At 41.1% G+C, this 16,865-nt stretch overlaps 1 protein-coding gene across 7 annotated transcripts in view; it reads right to left on the bottom strand.

The window, feature by feature from the left end:
* The window catches only part of LOC104150901 (protein unc-13 homolog B), a 217,833-nt gene that overhangs the window by 90,567 nt on the left and 110,401 nt on the right, over positions 1–16,865 (bottom strand). For 4 of the 7 annotated variants that reach the window (XM_068925344.1, XM_068925343.1, XM_068925342.1 and 1 more), the window contains one exon: positions 2,567–2,613. In XM_068925344.1, the coding sequence (XP_068781445.1) occupies positions 2,567–2,613 (47 nt within the window). Of the gene's footprint in view, positions 1–2,566; positions 2,614–9,189; positions 9,213–14,206; positions 16,768–16,865 lie in introns of all 7 variants that reach the window. The other 3 variants (XM_068925340.1, XM_068925338.1, XM_068925339.1) reach the window with 1 other exon arrangement.

Genomic DNA, 16,865 nt, shown 5'->3' on the forward strand with positions numbered 1-16,865 from the left:
AAGAATGCATTGTGATCTAAATAGTGCTGGAAGTGTAATTAATCAATAATTTTAGTTGATTAAAGTCTGCAAGTTGAAAAGATGCAACAGAATAGACACAGGCAAAAATCCAGAGTCCATGTTAACGATATAGTTGGGAAGCAACACTTATTTTCTACAGGATTTCTGATTTTTTTTTTTTAATTCAACTGGAAGGGAATCGTGATACTTTGACATTTCCTGAGAAACAAAAACACTAAAATGGCATGTTTTCTAAATTCAAGATAAACTTAAACAAGTTATTGTGCCTGAGAATATATCTAGTTAAGACCTGGTTTGTGCCAAATATCTGTGACAGACTGAGAAGTTTTTGCAGCTGCCAAATAAAAAGAACAACGCCCAAGTCAGACTCTGACAGAGGACAAGAATATTTGAAAGGTGCTCGCAGTCTCTGTTGAAGAGACGCAACCAAATACCTAGATAGTTATACCTAGATGACCTGCTTTTAGCCTATTAATATAAAAAAGAGCTTTCAGCACTAGTTCTTCATTTTCAAAATTATTCAGCTTGTTGTGTTTTCTGATACCTGAATCTTTTTAGTCAAGTACAAGCTTAACTTTGCTTAACTAAATCACAGTTTTTGCACAGACACAATTACTGATGCTGCCTCATACAGGCACACTGTAGCTATATATGTAACAGGATAACTCTGCTCTGCAATGCATGTAATATTTATAGCACTATTACAGAGTGCCTCACTGGGGAGTGAACAGCATCTCTGTATGAAGATGATGAGGGATTTATTTGCGTTAATAAACAAAATATATAGATATGAGAAATTATACCCAGAAACTGATCTATAATACCAACTGTACTTATTATTTAAAAGCTCTCTTTCCAAAACTAGTGCTTACAGACAGAAAGTTAGTTACATTATGCTAAATGCAAGTTTAGCTTGAAGCATGTATTGATATTTTAATACTAGCTTTATCACACAAATATTTACATTAAATCTTGGAAATTTGACCAAGTAAAGATAGTTTGAGATGACAAGAAATGATTACTCTCTTCAAAGAGCTCCACTTTTCTAATCTTTCTTATGGAAGAACAATCCCAAACATAAGTGGTTTAATATACTTCGTGGCGAATAAGCCACAACGTGGCTAACATTGGAATTAAAGCATAACCAGCCACAAACGCCTTTTCTGGAAATCCCTTGCACGGGGATAGACAGTGAATAAATCGGACTTTTGTCAAAACTACAGTAGCTGGCCTGTTTTGTTATATCCTGCAGAGCAAGAAACAAATTATAGACTAGAGCAAACGTTGCCTTGCATTGACAAAATAAATTGTAAGTATTCAGTGATTGCCTTTGTATTTGTCTTTCAAGCTAGGAAATCATTTTATCTGTGTGAACCAGTAAGCGCAGTGTATTGGCTCCTTGTTAATACAGGAGAAGGTGCTGTTTATAGTTAGAATTAATCACTGTCTTCTGCTTCTGCTAATTGCCAGTTCTCCAGCAGTCTGCTGAGCAGAGTCTTAGGCTCCTTAAGAAAGCATGGGGTTGCTAGGCAGCTCGAGGCATCTGCAGGTGTGGAGGAAGCTCTGTGGCAATACCAACATTATAGAACAATTACTCCAAAAGCAGAAAGCTGTATAATGAAGTCTTCGACATAACTTTGTGTTTTATTAGCAAAGCCTACTTCAGTAGTATGAGAATTAACTTGTACATGTGGAAAGTCAATCTCTTGCTGAGATTTCAGGACAAATCTGCCGCTACAACATCAGCGCCTAATGAGCGCACCACCACAGAACTGTCTCGCTCTAGTCGCATACAGAGCGCATCACCCAACAGCTCGGAAAGACTGCACGCTCTTTTCCAGAGAGGATTCTAGGGAAGCTACCGCGCTGGCATCTATTATGCCGAGTATCATGCTGACATTAGACATAATCAAAATTTGTCTGCTTCATTTGCTGCGACTAGCACGTTGTAGAGAGAACGCACACAGCCTCTCACTCTGACCTGCCTAAAAGAGGCATTATCATCACTACTTTACAAATGACAAATTGCAGTGATCTCCAGAGTTACTCTAGTTTTATTTGGCTACTAGCCTGGCCATAAAAATCACTGCAAAGACAGAAAATTTCCCCAAAGTTACCTTTCTCTAAGAGTAAAAGACAAACCAGTTGTTCAGAGCTACTCTCCCCCTTTGCTGGTGCCAGTTGCGACCGATTTGGGAAAAAGAGACCTCATCCAGACTCCTCTCTATGATGCTCAGCAAGGATTATTTACTAACTAGTGCCATAAGCGCTTATCCCCATCACTTGAGGGATTATACTGCAATTATAACCTTGTTCTTAATCACAGACCTCCTGAATAGCTGCACAGCCCACCTCCAGCTGTTTAAGAGGAGACTGCAAAACGTAGCAGCAGCCTGGCTCTAGGTGAGACATGGCTATTTGATTAATCCTGAGAACAGCTATTAAAAACATTAGAAGTGCTGCTTCTACTTAACTTGAATTGGAGACCACAAAATAACAGCGTAACTATAAACACAGGGAAACAAGATTTCAAAATACCACTTACCCTCCTTTAAGCCAAGGTGGTTTTGATGGATCAGCCTCATCTTGATCCTTAAACGGAGGAAGGGGAAAGAACAATGTGAAATTAGTTTCTGAAAACATCAGAAAACGTTATCAGATTATATTCTGAGGAAAGGACAACAGACCACACTGCATGCAGGCAAACACATACAGACGCTCATTCAAGCACCTCAAATGACCAGCACATCAGGACAGGTCATATGGACACAGATGGGCTATGCAATTTCATTAAACACCTCGGACTGGGACCAGAAGAGCCTGTTCAGTGCATCTCCCCTTTCAAAAGGGAGCTTTGAAGACCAACCCCCCCCCTTTTTTTTTTTTTTCAATTAAACTAAGGCATGAGTTATTGGAGAGCTCCTGTTACTCTACATCACAACTTACGCGAACATGGTCATAATTGGGACACTATATAAATTAAAAGCATCTGTATGAAATGGACAAATGTTTGATCAACATGAAACTTTGTACAAACACATATGAACTTTCTTAGGCACAGATCACGTTAGTGTCACTTGTTCATGCTCAGACAAAGACTCTTCAACCCCCTCAGCAGGAAGCTTCCATTGCAGCTCCAACAATTCGTACACGAGTATTTCATTTCCAATAGGTGATGAACAAGGGCAGTCGCTTGCAAGATGACTGCAGGAGAACCGTGATCTGTAGGTATGATGGAAACCACTACAGACAGCAATATAAGGATCATCTGAATTCAAATCATGTTCTTATATCAATATAAGAGTGTACTTAGAGGGCAAAGTCTTGTTTCCTTGAAAATCTTAAAAGGACTGATTACAGTTGAAAAGCATTTAAACACTTAAAACATACCTGAAGAAAACAGTAAACTTTCTGTTTAACGGGAAATGGTAACATCTCTATTCCTAACATACAGTGCATACATCCTCCTGCATACTTGAAAGGGCAGCTAGTTTCCAGCAGTACCATAGGGGTAAGCAAAATAGACTGCTAATACCTAACAGTCCAACCTCAGACAATCATGTCTGCCAAGAGTATAAAGAGGCTGTAGCTTGTACACCACAGAAAACAAACATAACAGTATCGCCAATCTGGGAAAGTGCAAAGCAAAGCAGTACCTATCAGAAAATAAGCTTCAGTTATATGCAAGATAAAAGAACATAGCTCCAAAAGAAAGACTCACTTCTTCTTCATCTCCTTCAGATGAGCTGCACAACCTGTAGGTTGTTCACAGGTGACAGGAGAGTTCTCACAAGAAGAGCAGAAATAACGAAGAAAAACAGGTTTCAGTTTGAGGTCTCAACTTGTGCAGCAGCAAGAGCCCAAACTTCTCATTCATTGTTCCTACAACTCTAGGGCCATGTAGATCAGAAGACTAAGTAGAATTTTGTCCCCCACAGGCACGAAAAATATGACACGACCCAGTACTTAATGGACTTCCCTGCTTTGCTATGTGCCTGCAGAGGACTGCAGAACAGGCAGGAGCTCTGACCCACAGAGTCTGCCCCCGGTGCACATTTCCCTCAGCATGCTGGGGTGCAATCTCTCTCCAAAAGGGCTGTGCTCAATGCACCTCCACTTAAAGCTGAGCTCCTGAAAAACTCTTCCCCGCAGCTGAAACCTAGGCTTCCTCCAGACAGACCTGGATCAACTGCTGGCCAAGAGCAAGGATTTCAGGAAGGAAATACAATGAGCTACTTCAGAGCGCAGAAGGGAGGACATCTCTAACGCTGTCTCTGAACACTTGTAAGAGTTATGGCTAGAACGCAATCATAGAAAGTTTTATACTGGATTGAGCTTGACAGCAGCATCCAGCCAAAGCTGAACCACTGTCCTGAATGACTAAGAATGGCAAATAAACGTAGTATCGTCTACTGGTAAACGCCATTGGTGTAACCTGGTTTTTCAGTCAATTTATCTGAGAAATTCTAAACCTAAAGTGGCCAATCTTTGACACGTAAGCAGATCACAAATACCATGCGCCATACTACAGCACTGAGCCCATAAGAGCATCAGGAACTCTTTTTTGGGAGGGGGGAAAAAAAATCCAGCCTGTGAAGGTGGAGAGGGGCAGAAAGAATAATCAGGAAACAAATCTCCCAGCTTTTGAGATGTGCAAAGTAAAAATTGCCAAAAGGCCAGATAAGCTGTATTTCTCCTTATTTGTTTTAATTTCTTTTGCCAAGCCTTTTAGATATGTGAATAAAAAGAAAACCATGGAAAAAGGAGGGGCTTCTGCAGGGTTGAAATTAAAAATCATCTGGGTATATCACCACAAAACAGAAGAAAGAGCTTTCAGTAAGTGACAGTGTTGATGCAGGGGCAAGGCATGTGATAACTCCTGTTCCCACACACCTATCTCCAGGCAAAAGTGAAGTAAAGAGGTTAATTTGCTCCAGGCATAGTTCTCCCTGAGTAAATACTGAGAGAACCAGCACTTGACAGCCATCAAACCAGCGTTGTTGCCTTAAGACTGCAGAAGAGCAAATACAGTGCCCACAGTTAAGGTGTGAGAGAGAAGGGGGAGGATGTGATCCAGACTAGCACAGGCTCATTATTGACTTCAAGAGCTTGAAAGGCTTCAGAGCAAATATACAGGGAAGAATTAACGTGTTAACAAGTGGAAAATAGGATAAAATGTCCCACAAGGTACTCCAGTTTTTAAAAATATTGTTTTCTTCTTTGACAAAGCAACCAAGCATAAAAATGCCATTGATACAATAATTCTTTCTAGCTCAACAAAACATTTGACATGATGCCATGTGATGTTAATAAGGCTGGATACACTGAGAAGGAGTAGGAGAGGTTTAAGGTGGGTAAATAAGTAACTGTAGCTGAGCCAGCCCTGGACAACGTCATAAGGAAGTTAGTGGGAGTAAGTCAGATATGCTGATAAAATCTGCTGATGACAAACACAGGAGAATTATCGATACAGAAGAGAACTGAGAAACCTTATGGAAAAAGCTCCTGGAAGTGAAGTCTGCGACAACAGAAGATTAAACGCAGTCAGTACAAACACCAAGGTCAGACCCCCTCCAAAACCTGTTGTGAATTTTACGGCATACAAGGGGTTGTTCAGCGGAAGAAAAGCAGCTGAAGGAGAACTTGAGTTGTAGGCATCGCAAAGAGGCCGAGAGCCACTATGATACAACCATATAAGGAGAGAGTATCATCCATAGGCATATCCAGCGAAAAGTCTTCATAGAAATAAAAGCGTGAATGAAATCCACTGCAGAGTGCTAGCAAGACACCTTCAGAAAAGCATGTACAACCTCAGTATTCTATATTGAAGTAAAAAGAATTCAAACTGGAAAACTGCAAAACCCGTGTGAGGATGCAGAGACCACACTACAACGAAGAGAACAGAAAACAGCTTGCTTACTCCAGCAAAATGAACCTTTGTTTATTCATTAGACAGGAAAACATACAGCATGGAAGAAGAATTGAGAATAAATATAGACAGCAGTTGGAAAGAAGGGGTCTACTTATGATAGGATTGAAGTTCTGTAGTAGCCTTTGACAAGCAGCCTTCTAAAACTTAACTAGTTTTAGAAAGGTAAACTAGGTAGTTTATATGAGTTAATGACACAAGAGCACACAAGGGCAGAGGGCTGGACAGCGATGAAGGCCTCTGCGATCCCTTGTTGCACTAACCTACGTAGTCAAATGAGCTTGGAAACAGGGGCCGCATTACCTGCAAGTACTGGCATGCAGTTTAACATGATTCAGACACCTCTGGTAGCACTAATTAAGTGTAACAAAGTAATCCATAGTTTATACCACAGTTGTGGGGAGGAACATTTTATAGAAACGGATTCCTCTTCATTTAAGAGAGGTAAATGGTAATGGTGTTTAGGTAGATTTGCTGCAGCTGGAGAGTTGCCTAGGGTTTGCTCTCTGAAGGCAGCACTCACAGCTGTGTGCCAGAGGGCTCCAGTGGCCAGTCCAGATCGCATCACCAGTCGTGGAGCTGCTCACATCCAGCAGGCCCAGATGATGGCTGGGCTTGCTTAGAGCCTGGGCGAGCAGAGAAAATGCAACGGGCAGAGGGGAAGAACATCCAGAACAACTGTGAGGGTTTTAACCACTGTCCTTCCAACAAACAAATGGGAAGGGAAAGCAAAGCCAGCATGGGTAACACACAGACATCCACGCTCAGCACTCCATAGGAAATTGCTTCGTGATCGGCTTCTACTTCCCTCCTCTTTGCAGCTCTGTCACTTGATCCCTTCTTGGAAGCAGCCAGGCCAGGTTACTTGAATCTGGAAATTATGGATGTTTTCATCTTCAATAAGTGCATAAAGAAGCACTGAGAAGATGGAGCAGCGAACATGTACACAAAACAGCCCATAAATTTGTGGTGCCCAATTTGTGCTTTTCTGATGCTGACGGATGATGGTTTTACAACCACTGTCTGACAAATCTTCTGCTGGAGAAGTGCTTGTCAACCCTAGTAATTCCGTATATTAACTCACAGTAAAGAATGCTGCAATCAGTTGCTGCAAGGTCTTTGCAAAGTAACTGAAGTTTTTAACCAGGAACCGTTTAGCAAAATAACGCCAGAGACACAATAGCATGAATTTCATACCTTGGATTAAACAAGTCAATAGACGCGATCATTTAAGGCACAGTATTCAATCATCAGGAAAGCAATGCTTAGTAAAGCCTAAGAAGGAACCCAGTAAGGGTTTTGATTATTCAGGAAGAGCAATAGCTAGGATTACAAATAATTTGAGAAGTTATTTAAACAAGCTGCAATTTGCATCGAGTTTATTCCATATACATGAAGATGTTTTAATAGAGAGAACAATTATATGGTTTTGTAGAAGGAAAAAAACATAAAATAGACAAAGGCATCAAAAAAAAGTCACTAAATCTGGAGGTGCATAAGGAAAAATATCCCCACATCTGTTAGTCCTCTCCAGGACTACATAAAATGATTTCTGAAATGTAACCTTCTATCTCCTTTAAATATTGAGTCTGTCACATCATTCTCTTAGATGAAAATCAAATGTAAGACATAGAAAGCTGCATTATTTCAACAGACATAAGAAAATCAATGACGACTTCTTGTTTGCTTTAAAAATCATCCTTACCTATTTCCACGTACCATGTTTGGTTATTAAACCTTCAAACCAAAATCTGCCTTCTAGAAATTCAAATCCTTTTGTTTAGCTATAGAAGAATCCAAATTAGGCTAAAAGAAGGAAAAACCATTTCAGTGTCTAAATAAAACTTCCAGGTATGTCTAATTAGACCCTTTTTCAGGGGCATTAGCAGAATGAGCTAAGTCATTCCAATTAAACTAACCAGTCTTGTCATTTAGTGCCTTTATTGACCCAAGTACACTACATGTTACATGGAATCCAAAGCCGCAACAAGCCGAAGGATTATCTTACGTTCATTGTATTCACAATGAATCTTCAATAGCATTGATTCAAATAACGACTGAAAAATCGCAAAGGAAGCTACTTCCACCCGATGACTTCTCCAATTACAGTTTTCTACCTGCCAAACGAACAGCTTAAAGGAAAACTACAATGTTTTTGCACCCAAGTCAGAAGAGGATAGAATTTGACACCAGTTCTGAATTTCTCTGCACCTCCAAGAAAAGTCAGTGGACAGACACTTGCCAGTTGTGAAACCGTGAAACAAAGCTGTCAATATATGAGCTAACAAAGCTTAAAAATGCAAATTCATGAAGCTTAAAGGATAAGACCTGCATGGAAGCCCAGAAGACATACAATGTTCAGTCTGCTCCAGGAAGCTGATTTAACCTGATTCATACAACTAACAGCAAGGCAGAGGCACAGCAGGCACCTAATCCATGTAGCATGGGTTGAAAGAAAAGAAAAAACAACCTGAGACTCAAACAGCCAGAAACTCCTATACATGAGGTGCAGTTGCAAACGCAAACCAAGATGTTGCACAGCAGTCAAAAAGTTCTGGGCATCCTCCTAGGAGGAAACAGTTATCTGTTACTCACAAACTGCCCAAACACCTTAGCGTGACAAGCAGAGGCAACAGGTCCGTGAATGGAGAGGCAACAGCTGCAGGTATTAATGGAAGAGTCCTGCCCTTCCCCTGGGGCACACTGCCCTGCTGTTTGGAGCAAAGTGCAGCCTGTAGCTAGCTAGAAAGGCATGGGATCTGCAGCAGACACCTCCCAGCACCCATAGCCTTGCTTAATCCCAGGATTACATCCCATAATGGTACATTTGACTTCAGTTGCAGTGAATTGTACAAAACAGAGATGGAATGAAATAATAGAACTGAGGAAAAATTAGGAAATACTTGGTTTTGGAATCATAAAGGAAGAGGGTGACTAGAAAACACAAGACAAACAATTTGTCCTCTACTAGCCTGGTTCCTGTGCACATTGCACACGCCCCACAGACTGCTGAAGGGAAGAGACCACTTGAAGCATTCGTGTTTTCTCTTTCTAAAAGGTAATACGCACTGAACAGATTCTTAGCTTATACACAGTGTTAACAATTCCTCTCATGACCATAACATGCTAAACTGAATCTCAGAGCCTCAGCTGAAGCAACCGGTTACACGAAGACAAGGCATGCACACACAGGTGTTTCAGAAAGAGAGACACTGCTGAGAAGGGACAACATGTACAACCTGGAGCTCTCCTCTACCTCCTTCTGCAAAGAAAAAGAGAGGAAGGAGAGGAATAAAAGTTAATAGACCAGATTTTTGCCATGAGCTCTGTAAAATTATTTCAGAAAGTGGAGTAAACATTTGCTGCAAGTTGATAAAACATTTGCGCACTGGAGAGTTTTTCCATGTGGTTTCTGGGACATACACCAGTTAATTAATCTCTAGTTAAATTGTGATCAAATTTCACCCATAACTACACATGCATTAGAACATATGGTTCTGAGAGTTGATTTTACCGTGTTCTAGCTCCTGTTTTTATTAACTCAAGAACTTTTAATCATCTTAATTAATACTGAATTAGAGATGCTATTTATTGCACTTGAAGGAGAACCTGTATTTATCACAAAAAGGAAGAGATTTAGCCTCCTTTTCCCCAGACTGCATGCCCTGTTTGCATACGAAGCATTTCCCTCTCCTCCCCCCTGTACATTTTGCCCATTGGGAGGAAACCACTATCTCCCACGGAACATATTTTGCTTTTGCAAATACCATAATGCTGAGAGAGATTTTCTGGTTTTATAAATCTAGGCAGTTCTCCTCCGAGGAAAAAAAAAAAATCCAGAAGCCTCCTACACCAGATCTCATATTTATGGATAGGCAATTTCAAGACTAGTAAAGTTATGAGAGCCATACTCAAAACTTCCGGTACACACATGATATTTCATAAGTCTATCAATCAGAAAATGCTGCGTCTGCATAGGAGAATCAAATTACCCATTTGCCAATGAAAGACAGAGGCGAAGGAATAGCTTCATGGCAACAAGGGCCACTCAGATTGGTTAAAATGCTAAAATAGCTTCTCTATTTTCCTGTCTTAGTGATTGCATGTGTGTAATTACACCTATATAGAGAGTAACTTTGGAAACTATTTTAATTCAGTCACGAAGGAGAAGTCAAATTATTTTAGAAAATGAAGTGCTGGATTGTAGCTAAGATAAAATCCCTGCTTTCCACCTTAAAATATGTCAGTGCTGCCTGCACGGATCCACAGCAGGGATGAAAGCCTTTGGACCACTGGACAGACCTTGCATTCATGAGCTGACAGAGGAGAAAACATATATAGTACACTGTTGTCTTCTATGCAACAGAAATGCCACACTTTGCCAGTCAGCTCGGCATCTATCTCCTGATGTGGAAGAGCTGAGGAAACTTGGGGTCCCTTCCAGGCTACCTGCTTTTTGGGGGGCACAGACACTTCCAACTGCTCCCTTGCACTGTGATTTCCAACACCATGCTCCTGCCTGTTCCTTTCTGTAGGTTATTAAAAACCTTCTCACCTAGGCAACCCCAATTCCACTTCAAGTCCTTTGTTTGCATCTCTCTCTTTGCACAATCACCCCAAACTTCCACATCCAAACCCTGTCTCTCCTGACTTCATCCCTTTGGTTCTTTCCGTCTGTCCCAGGCAGATCCAATCTTCCTTCTTTCTTGGGTTTTATCTCCTTCATGTTTGGATCAGATTGCTTCCCAATGTTGCCAGAGCCCATGAAGTCTCTGAGAGCAGAAGATCTGGACTCCTTGGCCCGCTCATGTTTGGCACTGTTCTCTGTCATCCCTACCAGGGAAAACTGCTTTAGCTCCAGCCTGGAAAACACTGAGGACGGATGAATTTTCTGGCAATGCAACAGCTGAGCTGTAACAAATTACCAGTAGGCATACGCAAACCACACATTTTTCAAAGGCTTATTCACTTCACTCATTTGGGGTAGATTTTTACAGATAAGCCCTTGACATGGACTACTGCTGCCAAATTTTAATGCCTAAGGGCACTGGAGCTTCTCAAATAAAAGGTCATCAAATTTATATTTATAGAAACATACAGCAATAAATCCTGCATTGGGCTCATTTTCAGAAAATGCTGGATTATTTTGGCTTAAATTCCATACGTATCTCTGATTTCTAAGCCACTTCAGTTCAAAGATGTTAGGGACAGGTTCAGGCTAAATATAATTTGGCAAATCTCTAAGCGACTGCAGAGACAGCTTTAAAATTTTCTAATTATCGTCCATTATAGCAGATGTGCTAACAGCCTCACCAATACTGAAAAGCACAAGCCTTCAACAGTGACTGATGTAGTTAAACCCTAATCACAGAATTCTTTTACTGTCTCACTTCCAAGCACTAAGTTCATAGAAATCGCTACCATTTCAGTTGTTTCTTAAATATGCAAAGTCAAACCATCTTCACCACTTCACTTACTCTTTCTTCAAATTAAACCTTTATGAGCTTGTTTAGATTTTCAGAGGATATTCTATTTTCTCTTTTTGCTTCAAACTAAATAAAACAATTACTTACACGCATCTGCCAAGCTTTAAACTGTTCTTATAATTTACATCTGTGTACAACTATAAATAATTTAAACCTTTATGCCAGTGCATCATCTCTGATTCATCAAAACACACAGACTTACTAACACCTTCAAAGTTACCATCTACTCCTTTGCTGCAGACTGCTGCCAAACATATTTAATAAAATACTTTGAACTGAACTTTACAACAGACATAAACAATACAGTGGTTCAGGCTCAGAACAAAAAAGCCAGCAGGCAGAACCAGGTTTTCAGTGGACCTGATTCAGAAACTTAAAAGCTGTATTTTTAAAGGCATAAACAGTCACCTACAGTTTGGAAGGGGAAGGAAAAAAAAAAAAAGACTCTCATTGCATTCTGTATGTGATACTTTTCTGAAAAGAAGAAAATAAGAGCTTAGCTCATACCTATTTTGAGTTGAGTGTAGCAAAAGAAGTCAGGAATATAAAACACTTGCTACTCTTTCTCAGAAAACGCATACCAAAACAACCCTATTTCACACTGAATGATTATATGGTTACTTTTGTTCTACCCTATGGCCCTTGCCAATACTGCCATCCTCTCCAATCTTTCTGGCTACTGCCAAGTGGCTATTTACCCACTGGCTTCCTCACCTGCTTGCTCCATCCTGTGCTAACACTGGCATTTTGGTTACACCCCCCTGCCTCCACTCTAGACCAACCTGCTCTTCCACTGCCCATTTCTATGCCTTGCCCTCATGTTCTGGGCTGCTTTGCTTCCTGACTTCTCCTCCAGGGTTTCTTCCCCTCCAAGTTCTCTCCCTTTTCCCATCCTTTATCTAGTTCCTTCCACTACCCTTCACTCCTTTAGATTTCCCCCATCTCTCAGAACACATTTCCTAAATTGTGATTTCATCTCATACTCATTGCAGTAACTGCAATTGTCATATCTACCATATAGACATGCCTTTCCATGATTTATTACACAAACATCAACTCATTTTCCCATCACTGGATGCTGTTGTAATTACTAGACAGGAAAACTGAGCCAGGGATGCTCACAGGAATGCTAATCCATACCAGAGTCAGACTTGAGGCACCAAAGTCCAGATGTCACCTTCCTTCTCTTTACTGTTTCAGCTACTTTTCACCTTGAACAGGCCTGTATTGCTCAAACTCTGCTGAGAGAGGCAGCCTCCCATTCGATGGCGCCTCACAGACAGGTTATTGCAATATTTTTCTTGTACAGTGGCAAACCCAAACTACTGAAAGCGAACCCAAACTACTGTCTCTTCCCTCAGGTCCTAAAATTAGAGGACATACTTCCAGGACTTGAGCACTATGCAAACAATAAAATATGAAAAAACAAACAAACAAACAATAGAAAAGCAAAATAAATTTTTGAATACAAAAAAATCAGTTTCATCTATACCATCTATACTTCAGTAATTTGAATATAACCTTGAAACACAGAAACAGGTATTCATCCATGCCAAAAGACTATTGTTTCTACTTATTACAAGCCTATTGTTTGAATGAATTCTACAATAAGGGCCTTGCACAAAATAAGAAAGCAAAGAGCTGATTACAAGCATTATGATCCGCATAACTGAGAAGGTAACTGGTACACAAGCCAAACAGACTGACAGTTGTTTCTTCACAGCAAAAGCACAACGACTGGATAAGACAGTCACTGAAGTGAGACAACTCTTTCAGTGGGCAAAGGAGCACTATGACTATTCTAATTAGCTTTGATGACTGCAAGAAGACAAGTGAACAAAATATTTGATATGGGGAAGCTTAAAATGAGCAAATGAAGATTTCAAGCTACAGTTCCAACATTACGACACTTGAAAGTCAGGTCGCTTCATTGTCCTTAACTGTGTAGTGATTCGGACAGAGATGCTACTGAGAAAGTTTTCTTTACTCCTTGGATTACGGAGGGGCTAGATGGACCTCAAGTACAAGGTTGGGCTTGTTTTTACCAAATCCAGGCCTACTAAAACAAGGCCCATCAAAACATGCAGGTCATTTCTATGCCTCATATCCCAGCACAGGTCAACCAGCACTGCTGCAACCTTATATCAGCTTACATCTGCTGAGGTCCAACGCTTCATTACCTATGCTGGCAGTAAAACATGCAGCCCCACAGAAATGGAAAATTTCTCATCTCATAGACAAGTTACAGAAACACAATATCACAACACAGGTTTCAATTTTTTTTTTTTTTTAATGTCCCCACTAGGATAAAAATCTAACAAACATTGAGACTTCCCACTTCCTGATGGAGCCACTGGAAATCTAGATCCACTCAATTCCTAGAACTGGCAAATCTAGCTACTTATAGCTCAAATGCACACTTTGTTATCACATTCCCTGACTATTATATTTAACAAGGAACCAAGTCACGAATTATGACAAAAATCCTAACACTTGCTATTTTGAAGATACACTGCGAACCTCTCAAAAGAAAAAAAGGAAAAAGCGGGGGGGTGAAGCTTGCAAACTTGCATTCTAGTGTGTTATCCAATAAATTTTGAGTTCTTTTCGGTCAGTACTGTCGCATATCATGTGTGCTTGCTCTCGTAACTATTTGCTAACAACTTCTAAGACAGTTCTAATAAACTGTTCACCCACAGAGCTAGGTCTTCCCTACCGGCTGCACAAATGCTAGATTTTGACATCTCCTTAAAACATTTTTTCAGTTTACCTGAATTCGTCTCCTCAGCAGAAATCCAGTTTCCTTCCTGTGCTAATTCTTTTAAGAGTCTCCTACGCATTTGTCTCTTTTCCCTCAGCACATTTTTGAAATTGTTGATGCATTTGTTCAGGTAGATGGTCTCCGCACACACTTTTTCAAGGCTCATAGGTCTGCACTCCTTTGCTTGCTCAGGTAGAGAGCTCACATCTACTCCAAGCTCATGAGGAGGTGAGCGCTGCCCAGCAGAAATCTCACAGTCAGATGACAGCATCAAACTGGAAACAGGACGCTCATGTGGACCAGAGGGAAGACTGGAAGGAACAAACTGCATATGAGCAGACACTTCGCTGTTTGCGGTTGTGTTTGCCTGGCTCTCAGATGACTGACTAGGAGGGGTTTCTGCAAAGTTGTCAGAGCTGTCACACATACCTGAACTGTTCAGCATAAGTGTATTGTCATCATCCATCTGTAAGCCACTATCATTTTCCAAAAGGATTTCGGAATCACTCGTCTCTAGTTTGTTAAATACCACTTGCAGAGCAGATCTGAAGTGATGAATAGCTTTCCCAAGCTTATTAGTGTAAAATTTCATGTCTACAAGATCAATGTTATCCCGGGAATGGTCAAGGAAATACTGAGAGTTTTCTAGGACATCCCTAAAGACCTGATCAGTTGGATCTTGATCATTCAGGTCCATCTGGATCATATCTTTCAAGCTGTCACTACTATCAGCCATTTCATCTGTTATATGATCACAGCTAATAGTTGTCACCCCACTAGAAACATCTTCTCTCTGAGTATCACCTTTCTCCAGACCAGTGAACTTGCATGGGCTATCACAGTCTATTTCAATTTCTTCAGCAGTTACCCTCTCATGTTTATCTAGAGGGGAAGAACCATTCTCAGGGATGCTTTCAAGGTCAAGCCTGTGTTCACTTCCATTGCTTGAAGCACACACCTGGCTGGCATGGCCCGAAGACTCAGATAAGCAGCAGGAATTTCCATCACCTGATTTGACCAAACTGGTCACCTGAAGATTTTGTGGAGGTTCATGAGGGGCCTGGTGAAAGTCACTGTCATGTGAAGGCTGCTCACTGCAGCTTATTACTTGTGCTTCCTTCTCAGTTTCGGATATCAAGTTGCTTTTCTTAGCCAAGGTCGACTTCTGTGCAAAATCAAATCTTTCCTCCACGCACTGTGTTCTCCTACTTGTGCTTTTACACTTCACCTGGTAAGAGTCAGTTCGAAGGTGCCCAACTCCATCAGTTTTCTGAGCTACATCAAGATTCGCCGAGCTGCGATGATTTTTCTTGAAGCCAGATTGCAGAGAGACTGAATCCACCTTGCGGCCCCTCTGGTCATTCTGCCGCTTTTGTTCTTCACTGGTAGCAATCCGGACCCCTGAGCTTTGCAGAAGGATAGACTTCTGTAAAATAAAGTCTCTCTGTTCAGAATTTACAAGTTTCACAACTGCTGGTCTTGGTGTTAATAGCTTGCCTGTACCAATATCTGACCTATAAGCATCTTTTATATACTTACTGCACTGGATACCATTGAAGCAGTGATATTCAGACAAGAAGCTGCAGATGAGCTCCACTGTGTTTTCACCCTCTTGTTCTGGGATCCCATAAAAATATAATACTGGTTCTTCCTTGTGTACCTCCCTACATGGCTCCCGAGCATGTGTGCCTGGGGTTTTGGTGGAACCACCTTGAAGGCCTTCTATCTCACTCAAGACCGTATCCACACAGCTGGAGACTTCATCCACAGAGCCTTTTATCAAGGTGAGGTGCTGCCGGAGCTCTGCAATCTCTGTCTGGATGCGGCTTATTCCCTGGAGCTCTTTAACAATGTAATCAACCACATCAGCCGAGCGATCTCTTGACTTCCGTCTATGACTGTTGTACGTAGGGGTCTTTTCCTGGGGAAAGCACCCTTCCCTTTCAGCTATCTCCCTCCAGCTCATGGTAATGCTCAGGGTAGAAAGGTCCTGCCCCTCAGACACTCTACCCTTTCTTTTAGAAGAGGTCTGCTTCATACAATCAGAAGAATTCCCCCCCAAGTCCTTCTGGTTCTGTTGAACTGAGCATGGTATTTTGACACAGCCATCCCAGTTCAGTTCCACCTCCCCAATACAAACTTCACTGGCTTCCTTGCAGCCATCGCCTCTGTCCTGATTAAAGTTCCCTCCAGCAGTAGAAAATTCAGTGCTCGCAGAGTTCCTCTTTATTCCACAAACAAACAAGTCTGTTTCAATCTCTACTGGAGAGAGCTGGCAGTGATGAGCGTGATTTGGATTCTCATCTACCTGGCCTTGAAGAAGCCTCTTCATTTTGTCCCACACAAACAAATGGAGTCTTTGCTTTCGGAATTGCTTCCTGGCCCACAGTTTTACAACAGGTCTTCTGTGCAGAAGTGTAATTTCATTTTCTTGCTTTTTCAATCTACTTCTAGCAAACATAATCAGCAGCTCCACCTGTGTTTTTCATAGTGCTACAAGGCGCACAAGCACACATCAAACACTTCCCAATGCACAACTCACATCCAGTTTTTATTCTGTCATGAAGTAGCTACCAAAAGAGGGGAAAAAACATTACGTTTTGGTTCAAGTAGAAATAGCCAAAGTAACTTAAAAAGCATAATGAAAAAAAACCAGCATCCACATAAA

Source organism: Struthio camelus, chromosome W (genome assembly GCF_040807025.1).
Source record: "Struthio camelus isolate bStrCam1 chromosome W, bStrCam1.hap1, whole genome shotgun sequence".
Taxonomy (NCBI): Eukaryota; Metazoa; Chordata; class Aves; order Struthioniformes; family Struthionidae; genus Struthio; species Struthio camelus.